General features: G+C 43.8%; 1 protein-coding gene and 1 long non-coding RNA gene across 3 annotated transcripts; both read right to left on the bottom strand.

The window, feature by feature from the left end:
* Positions 1–6,796: 6,796 nt before the first annotated feature.
* Positions 6,797–7,215, bottom strand: LOC121591558. Its single transcript, XM_041912207.1, has 2 exons — positions 7,113–7,215; positions 6,797–7,047 (listed from the first exon to the last, which is right to left on the bottom strand). The coding sequence occupies exons 1-2, from the start codon at positions 7,213–7,215 to the stop codon at positions 6,797–6,799; spliced, it is 354 nt and encodes a 117-aa protein (XP_041768141.1).
* Positions 7,216–8,208: 993 nt separating this feature from the next.
* Positions 8,209–9,438, bottom strand: LOC121593798. 2 transcript variants are annotated; one of them, XR_006004850.1, is made up of 4 exons: positions 9,281–9,438; positions 9,055–9,191; positions 8,695–8,977; positions 8,209–8,422 (listed from the first exon to the last, which is right to left on the bottom strand). It is a non-coding gene; the product is annotated as an uncharacterized LOC121593798 (long non-coding RNA). The 2 variants fall into 2 exon arrangements; XR_006004849.1 differs by lacking the exon at positions 8,209–8,422 and having other exon boundaries at positions 8,554–8,977.
* Positions 9,439–10,514: the final 1,076 nt, after the last annotated feature.

The following is a 10,514-nucleotide window of genomic DNA, read 5'->3' as shown; positions in this document are numbered from 1 at the left end:
ACGATCGAAAAGCACGCAGAAATTTCCCTGGAACAATTATCTGCCGAATGTCAAGGCATAATTAATTTGCACGCAGATAGCGCAATGATTGAAGATAGTGAAAATAGAAAGGTAGCCGCGATAAGAAAATGGCCGTCAGCAAACTCGAAATTTCTGCCAAAAGCAAATGGCAATCAGCAACGATTTCAAAATGGTAGTCAGCAACGTTTCCAAAATGGTAGTCAGCAACGTTTTCAAAATGGAGGAGGTCTATCAGGCATCAAAACAAAAACCCCATGCTGGTATTGTGGTATGCAGCACTGGGTGCGTGATTGTACATTCAAATATCACAAGTGCAAGCAATGTGGAGCAGTAGGTCACAAGGAAGGATTTTGCAGAAATCGAAAGAGCCCTCAGAAAACAATTTATTCTAATACACACGTAAGGGTGGTGCGTGTGAATGCGTGTTGCATAACGAAACGAAGAAAATACGTGACAGTGTGCGTGAACGGAAGGTCGTTACAGTTACAATTGGATACTGCTTCTGATATAACGGTAATAGGACAGCAGTCCTGGAGACAGATAGGCGAACCGCAATTGAATAGGCCAACAGTGAAGGCATCAACAGCAGCAGGCTCAAATTTTGAACTAATCGGAGAGTTCTCGGCGAATATCATAATTCATGGTGTTGAACGTTTTGCAGTAATTCGGGTGGCAAAAGCAGACGTAAAGCTGTTAGGTGCAGATGTGATCGAACTTTTCGAGTTGTGGTCCGTGCCAATGAATGTATTTTGCAACAATATCAGTAATAATTCAGCAAAGATGACGATAATAATTCTCCAAAGGCAGTTTCCAGAAGTTTTCAATGGAACAGGAGTATGTAAAAAAGTTCAGGTGCAATTAAAACTTCGAGATGATGTTACCCCTGTTTTTCGACCCAAAAGGCCAGTGGCCTATGCTATGAGAGAAGTAGTCGAAAAGGAATTAGATAGACTTGAGCAAAACGGTGTGATTACTCCCATTAACTATTCAGACTGGGCAGCGCCGGTTGTGGTTGTGCGCAAATCTAACGGAAAGATACGTATATGCGGTGATTACTCGACAGGTTTAAATCAGGCACTTCAAGCACACGAGTATGCCCTTCCAATTCCGGAGGAATTTTTTACCAAACTGGCACAATGCAATATTTTTACAACCATAGACCTTTCTGATGCTTTTGCACAAGTCCCAGTAGAAGAACAATATAGGCCAGTACTGAGTATAAATACACATCGTGGCTTATACCAATACAACCGCCTTCCGCCAGGAATAAAAGTAGCCCCTGCAATATTCCAACAACTTATAGACACAATGATAGCAGGCATGGTAAAGGTATGCGGGTACATGGATGATTTGATAGTTGGAGGTGTGACACAAGAAGAACACGACACGAATGTAAAAGAAGTTTTAAGCCGCATTAAGGAATACGGATTCACATATAAAATATGTATATAAATGTGTATTTGGCATGAAGCAAATCCGATATCTTGGTCACATTATAGATGGAAAAGGTATTCGTCCAGACCCGGCAAAGATCGAATCAATTTTAAACCTACCACCGCCAACAGATATATCAGGGCTTCGTTCGTTTATTGGAGCTATTAATTATTATGGCAAATTTGTGCCCAAAATGAGAGACCTCCGCTACCCTTTAGACAGTCTACTCAAGCATGGTGAGCATTTTCAATGGTCAAAGCAATGCGAGGAAAGTTTTCAAGCATTTAAGAAAACTTTCTCTTCAGACCTATTACTCACGCATTATGATCCTAAGGCAGACATCATAGTCTCAGCCGACGCGTCATCAGTTGGTCTAGGCGCCACATTAAGCCACAAGTTTCGAGACGGCAGCGTCAAAGTCGTTCAGCATGCATCAAGGGCACTGACAGAGACAGAAAAGAAGTACAGTCAGATAGATCGCGATAGTATTTGCAGTGCAAAAGTTTCACAAAATGATATATGGGCGTCATTTTAAGCTACAAACAGATCATAGACCATTACTCCAAATTTTTGGTTCAAAGAAGGGAATTCCAGTGTACACAGCAAATAGATTACAAAGATTTGCCCTTACATTACAACTATATGATTTCGATAATGATTACGTTCGCACTGATCATTTTGGAGATGCTGATTTATTATCAAGATTAATCAAAAAGCGAACTCAGCCGGAGGAGGAGTATATCGTAGCAAGTATTGAGTTGGAAAAAGATATACGATCAGTAGCCGTGAGCTCGTTATGTACGCTTCCGTTAAACTTCAGAGATGTTGCAAACGCCACTCAAACAGATAAATTATTACGAAAAGTATATCAGTATATTCAGCAAGGTTGGCCAGAAAATAATACTTTTGGGTTGGAGTTTGCTCGATATTACAGCAGAAAAGATGCACTCTCCATAGTGGATGGAAGTATTTTATTTGGTGAAAGGCTTGTTATTCCACAGAGTCTGCAAAAGAGATGTTAAGAGCAGTTTCACCAAGGGCATCCGGGAGTGCACCCAATGAAGGCGTTGGCACGCAGTTATGTATATTGGCCCACCTTAGATAAAGACATTGCTGAATGTGTGGGTACGTGCTCATCTTGTGCAGCTGCAGCCAAGTCACCTCCACACGAGGTTCCATTGCCTTGGGAGAAAACAATAGTACCATGGCAGAGAGTCCATGTGGACTACGCAGGTCCCATTGACGGGGATCTTTTTCTAATTGTTGTGGATGCTTACACAAAATGGCCTGAGATAGTTAAAACAAATAGTATCACAACTGCAGCAACGGTAGCTATACTAAGAGGTTTATTCGTTAGGTTTGGAATGCCAACTATATTAGTCACAGATAACGGAACACAATTTACAAGCGAAACATTTAATGATTTTTGCACAGCGCATGGAGTACATCATGTAAGAACAGCACCCTTTCATCCGCAATCGAACGGTCAAGCCGAGCGTTTTGTCGATACATTCAAGAGAGCACTAGTGAAAATCAGGAACGGAGACACGTCTCTGCAAGAAGCAATTGATATATTCTTATTGGCTTATAGAACCACACCAAACGCACAATTACTAGAATGCAAAACGCCAGCAGAAGCAATGTTTGGAAGGAGATTAAGAACAAGTTTCGAACTGTTGCGTCCACCAACAAAATCCCAGTACAGATCATTCGATACAGAGCTAAGAGCATTTGCAATTAACGATCCAGTGTATGTAAAGGTGTACAAGCGGAATTCGTGGAGTTGGACTCCAGCAGTAATTATCAAACGATGCGGAAACGTTATGTATTTAGTCAAAACCAATGCGCAACAAAGAGTATTAAGAAGCCATGTAAATCAGATGCGTAAAAGGGTCATAGCTGGTGCTCGTCAAGCAGTAGGCACGTTGGCGAGTCGCCTGCCATTAAACGTCCTGTTGGATACTTGGGGTCTATCCACATCATCGCCTGTACCATCATCATCTTGGTCACCTAAGTCATTGTCTTCGTCACCTAAGTCATCGTCTTCGTCACCTAAGTCATCTTCTTCGTCATCTACATCCTCGCCTGATTCTTGGCTGTCGGCACAGTCATCATCATCATCATCATCATCGATGCCGGAACAGACAGTAGAGATTCGTCATCAGCACCAGGACAACTTCATACCTTCAGAGCAGAGTACAGCAGAACAGATACCGCCACCTCGCCACTCCTCTAGGCCTAGAAGAGTTCCGCGAAGGTTTGACTCGTATCACCTATCCTAAAGGGGGAGATGTTGCTGGCGCAAGCAGCGCCGCACGACATTGGTACTCTGGGTTGTTGTGACCGTGCGACAACTGTCAGACGTTTCGGTGTCAGCGATCGGGAGGCTGCGATCGTGCGCGAAAACTGATCGTGCCTTCTTCGGGGTTCAGCAGCGAAGGAACATAGACGTGCCGCGGACAACGTTTTAGCGTGTTAGCTTTAAACAGTTTTTTTTGTAATATATGTTTGTAAAAGTTCAAACGTTGTGTCCGGAGTTTTTCAATCGGCCTCTGTCCTATATCACCCCAACCCGGACGTAACACTATTAATATATAATTTGAGTTTCTGGAGGCCGTGGGGGGGGGGGGGGGGGTTGGTGTGTGCAAATAATTGTCTGATCTGTGTAGGTGTAGCTCGTCCCGTATCGATTCCGATGACGCCAATTGTTCAGCACAACAATTGCATGTTATGTGTAATGGTGTAGATTACGCTTGTACCCAAATCACAAAAATATGTTATGCTTTGTAGACTATGAATTATTCTAATGAAAAACGACGGCTGTCGCCGAGCGAGCAGAATATTGCTCCTGAGGCAAAGGTAGTGTCGACGCCTCGCTTAACGTTGGTTAAGCAAAACCTTGCCCGCCAGGGTCATACGGTGGCAGCGAGCCATGCGCAGGACCTTCTGGGTTGGGCCCAGCGATCGTACGGCTTCCTGGCTCGTTCCGCATTGTTAGAAAGCTAGCACCAGCACCGGCACCGGCACCGGCACCGGCACCGGCACCGGCACCGGCACCGGCACCGGCACCGGCACCGGCACCGGCACCGGCACCGGCACCGGCACCGGCACCGGCACCGGCACCGGCACCGGCACCGGCACCGGCAACGGCAACGGCAACGGCAACGGCCAAACCGGTTACAACAACCGCCGAACCGGTTACAACAACAACAACATTACCTCTCACAATCCTGCTCCTCATTCAATGCCGTATGCCAAACCCCATCCATCCAGCAAGGAAGCAATACTTCCACAAAGCATGTCCACTTTCATGGACACTTTTTTAAAGAAGCTGGATGGTATAGAATTGACAATTCATGAGATGCGCCAGGAGCAGAAAGCGCAGCAAGAAAAGCTTGAGAGCTTGGAAGCTGCCGTGCAGGAGATGCAGCCTAGCCTGAAAAAGCACGGGGGCATGCTACAGGTACTTAAGGACTCGGCTACTACGGCGGAAGTATTTCTCGGCCAGATCAGAGCCACCATTTGTGCCGAGCCACCTACTTCCACCGGAACAGTGCCAGAAGGCTTCTGTGTGGAAGCAATGAGCACCGGAGGGCAGGTCATCGAGTTTGAAAAAAAAAATAGCAGATAATGAATACTTCAAACATGTGGTAGATTGGCTGCGCTACCACATAACGTCAGCTAATTTGACCACAAGAATGACGGAGGCGCTGAAAGCTATATTCAAGCCGGAAGTTATCGCGGATTGCGGATGGAAAGGAGCGAAGGGAAAAGTTGCGCTTAAAGATTGTAATAAAATTTGCCTACTGTTTGAAACAGTAGACAGTACAACAAAATGTACAGTAACACACCTAGGTGTGAAAAACTTTCTAGTTACTAAGTTCAGGTATGGAGAATATAACATAAAAAAAGAAAAAGAAGCTTTGGAAAATGCAGAAGCAAACAATGATTGGAAGCAACAGCCAGGACAATAGTTTAAGTTTAGGTTTATTTTTTTCCATTACCTAGGATTAGTACTAAGATAAGATAACATAAGATGTTTTTCCATACTATATAGAATTAGCTAGGATAAGCTTTTTTTAAATGAATTTAAAACTTTAGAAGCAGGATTTTTTTCTTTCTTTATTTAGTCGTACTCTTTCTTTAACAATATTGATATAGGTAGTTAGTTAGAATAGTTTTGATGTTCAAGTAAGAGCTTTAGATAAAACTAGAATTAAAATAATATTGCGCTATAAACGCAGCGGTTTTTTTTAAATAAACGAAACTATCTTTTAAACGATTTTTTTTGTTTTATTGCTGTTAGACGCTGTACTTTATTTTATCAATATCACATAATAGGAACATATCACATATCATTTAATTTATTGACACGACATCACATATCATGTTGTGTTTCCCTTAGAGTAGGTTTTTTTTTATTAATACTATGGTATCCTCTCTACACACTCGGGTAAGTGTGCGATAATGGCAACACCACATACTCACTCGGTGTGCTTCCCAAGCGTCGAAGGCCCAATAATGGTGTACGTGCTTATGTTCCGCATATGAACCGTACACACATTAATTTCTTCCGACGGACACGGGCTAGTGAAGGTGCTCTCCTGATGGGTGAATTGATGCCCCTCCACATACAATTCTTCGTCCACCAATTTTGCGTCATAGCATAAAATAACATGACTATCTTGGTCAGGAACCATTGATCGCGAAAATTGTCGCGCAGGATAAACCCTTTTCGAAACACAGCCTCAGTGTAGCGCCCCACGCTTCTAACAGTAGGCCTTGTATTTGGCACTACTTGCTTCAGCCGGTTTGCTTCCACTCGCTGCAGTTCGAAGATGCGATTTACCGCCTGCGCTAGGCTATACCGCCCGGTCTGCACCAATTGCCGGATATCGTGCAACCTAGCCTCAAAATCATAGGCCGGTATGGTGCCCAGGACTCTAAACTTCTCCACATCTTCCAGCACGTGTAGCAAACTATGGACGTTACTGTTGACCAGTTCATGGCTGTAGACTTGTGCATAGTCTGCCACAAACTGGTGCAACAGCTCGTCCGCATAGCCCCATCGTGCACGGTGGTATGATGTAGAGAACATCGTCATTGCAACGAATAACAGCAAAAAGTTGTCGTACCTCGGTCTTTCAAAACGGCCACTCCGGCGACCTACAGTAACATTTTGTGCTCTGAAGCTATCCAGTGCTCAATGTACCGCATGTCCCGCAATCGTCGTTTAAAGTCCGACGGAAGCCTGAGCCGAAAGACATGTGCCGACAATGCACGCCTATTCTCTGCTGTCATACGCAATCGCAGTACCGGTAGCCTCGAACCCAAAAATGCGTTAGCTTGCCAAAAACGCCTTTATCCGCGCCTCGGAACCCGGAAAGCTCTGAATCATGTCGCATTTGTTTAGATTCAAGAGTGGCGTAGTTTTTGTGCAATGCTCCCGGTATTTGTCTTCCCAAAACTCTTTGTCCGTCCTTGGCCGGGCGATTGCACGGTAACGGAAGAAACGCCGACGCGTTCTGGCGTCATACTCCGTTTGTATGGTGCACTTCTGGCAACCCTCGATCGCGTTGAACGCCTTAACACCTACAAAAAAAAGTTAGCCATTGTGCAATTAAATTAATTAAGATTAATCGCTTGCTTTGCCTTACCTTTGATGTATGCGCGCGCAGGTGCATCGGCGATGATTGCCCGAAGCTTTACCCAGTACTCACGACTGCCTATTCTTAAACCGTTTGCCTGCAAACGGTTCATTTCCTGGACGAAATTTTCAAAATATTCGTCCAGCGAGAGTGGCTTGGACTCACCACAAAATATTGCCACCGTCATCACAGGGAGCCGGGGGACATTGTGAATAAAATTGCGAGCGGCAACTTTTAAATAAAGGCAGGCCGTCGACAAAAAAGTCCAGCTCAAAACCTCGTTCAGCTGGAGGCACATCGCTGGAAAAGAAAAAGAAAAACATACACAGTTACAAATGTTATAAAATAACTTAAGCCTTGATTTTAAAATGTTAATCTACTCACGGAAAATAGGATTGAAGGCATTTTTCGATGCCTTGGTACTAAAATTGGCCACCAGCTATCGACGATATTTGCCTCTCATCCTGTGATGTGCTGGCCGGTGGCTTCAGTAGCGTACGCGCATCGCTCGGTTAATTGTTAAAAGGCGGGAACTGCCGCAAGTGACGCAACAGCAACGTGAAGCTCCGTTGTGTTTGATTCGTCTCGAATGCCCAATTCCGAAGACCGTCCTCCATCGAAACTCCGGCGTAGGGAATTTGCGGCTCCAAACCCTCGTCCTGCACGATACCGTCGTCAAGCACATCGGTTTCGTCAGCGCTGCTATATGCCGACAACGTCTCCCCGTCACTCTCTGGACCACTCGAAACTAAAGAACAAGTATCTTTAATTGTAAAAAAATAATTAGCACAGCCCCATTACTACACCAAAGCATACAGCATACCCATCGGTTCCAATTGATCGGTTCCAGCTACTGGTTCGGTCATAGCCGGGCTGGTCCCAGCTACTTGTTCGGTCAAAACTGACCTAGCTGGACGCGCTTGCATACCTAGATTGCAGATAAAGCACAAATGCAGATAGTAAATGCACAAGTAAAATTACTGCTATCACTGCAACCGTTGCTCGTCGATGGTTACAAACCTGAAGTCGAAGGCTGCGGCTGATTTTGCTGGGAGCGCTCCCACGCAGCCCATCGCTTTTCAAAGATACTTTTCTTTGCGTTATGCACCGAACCAGTTTCTCTCTCACGTTTCGTAGCCATCGTTTCAAATTACGAGGAATAATTCGTAAAAAAAATGTCTTCTTCCGTACACTTGAATGACGATGGCTTTTATAAGTGAAATTTCTTTTTATCCGTTTGACGTAACGATTAGCTAAGTCATGCCCACCCACACACATTTGTGTAGAAAACATTAGGATATAAATCATGTCATAACGTCCTAGAATGGCGAATAAAGCAAAATAACAAACAACATCAACAAGTGTCATCACGTTCATAAACATAATCACAATTGCTTCCTACTGGTAAGGTAGCATATCATATCTAACTATATATAGTATAGTGATCATTTTTGTGCATGACTAGTTAATCCAGCTAGCTGGATCGTGATTATTTAAAAAAAAATTTCTCTATCATTCTAACATAACATTGAGTTATCACATCTTTTACCTTCCCTTAAATGTTTCCTATCATTACCAGTCTATCACATACCTGGCTAAGTACATTCAACGAATGCAAACAGGATTCCGTTCACGAATGCATTACAAATCACGCAACTATACTACACGTAAAACGTTCAATCCGCACTGTTCATGCAAATGCCCTACAAAAACATATCTACACAATAATAGGACGAAAATCGCTGGGTGTGGTGTGTCATATGACACTATGTATCCTTTGCAGTAAGACAGACCGTATCTGCAATTGCACCATCCCGTTCACGATACATCCTGTTATAAGGAAAGGTATTTGGTTTCTGCAAATGCTACCGTATCTAAACGAAACCAATAAAAAAAGAAAAAGGAAATGTAAGTATCATGCGTTTAATATGCACCAAAACAATTGACTTACCGTGAACAAATTTAGGACGATTTCTCTCAAATAGTTCGAAGGGACCTCATTCTATCGTCAGTTGATCGTGACAACTAGTAGCGGCTGTTCGTACATCTACCTTTGTTAACTCCCGCTCTGTGTGTAACTGCATGTCGCTGAAATATAATGTAACAAAATTGCATGCATATGATAATTGTGTTTGATGCACTATAAATGAACATCCACATCTGTTTAAAATAGTTACGGAACATAATCTTTCTTTCATTAATGTCCCTGCACATTGTGATGCGTGCGTGCATCACCATAGCCCAACAACATCACTGGACAGTTAACTTTTCAAAAGTGCTGTTTTACTCATTCCACCACACAGATTTCTGCACATTTACCATTGAAAACTGCTGTTGGACGGATACCTGCAAAAATGGATAAAAAAATACCACGATTAGCATTAAATTGCTTCATAATTAACGCCGCCTGGAATCCGATCCGTCGCGCAAGTAAAGTTCCGTGGATCCACCCGTCCGTTGCATACGTGTAACTTGACCATTTTCTTAACATAGTGAACGAATAATACGATTCATTCCCAATTGAACCAACTTACGGTGCGTTATCGCTTTGATACCCCGCTTTGTTCTACACTCTTCCTCTGCATTCCGTGCATCGACTTACCGCACACGGTTCTGGTAAACAAAAGTGCGCGCCGAACCTACCACACTTTCCTCTCAATCTTTATCTGGTTGGATCTATGGATCGCAATAAACTACGTCTGAATCGTTTTCAGCTACGTTTGGATCGTTTTCAGTAACGTTTGGATCGCTTTCAGCTACCTTTGGATTTTGCGGTAGCTTGCGCGAATTTCGTTGCGGCGCAAAGTTTACTTGGTGACCGCGGGAAACATTTGCACCCCAAGGAAAGAACTAACCAACTAATCCATTCAATTGTAAAATCTGGTCGGGCAGCTACGCGAATCCTGTAGATTTGAACTGCGGATCGGATCACAGCTGATGAAGTAAAAACTGCTTTCGCATGGGCAAAATCATTGCTCTATGAAAACACGCTGAATGCAGTGTGGAGGAGAACATTATCCTAATCAGTGCTTTGTTGAGCTGGAGATAAACAGGCGATGAGCCAATTGTGAGGGTAACCACAGTCCCTTGAATCATAACTGCTCAGCTCGTCGTGACGAAAAAAAATCTTCCATCAAATCTGCAACCACAACCCAGTCAGCAAATGCAGATCCAGCTTCAACAACAACAGTTGCAAACAGAGTAGTGTAGCGCAATCACGGCAGCATCAACAGCCAAAACAGAATCAGCAACGAGCTCCCCGTGAGCCGAAAACCCAGCATACCTCAACAAGTTTCAACCTACCAAACCACAATTTCATAAGGCTCGACCGAGACACACATGGAATATGTATAGCTGTCCACCACAAACTCAAATTTCGAATCCTCTCCCTACCCAGTACCCGATTCATCG

Source organism: Anopheles merus, chromosome 2L (genome assembly GCF_017562075.2).
Source record: "Anopheles merus strain MAF chromosome 2L, AmerM5.1, whole genome shotgun sequence".
Classification (NCBI taxonomy): domain Eukaryota; kingdom Metazoa; phylum Arthropoda; class Insecta; order Diptera; family Culicidae; genus Anopheles; species Anopheles merus.
Note: the sequence above shows the minus strand (reverse complement) of the source record. Positions and strands in the feature narration are given on the sequence as shown.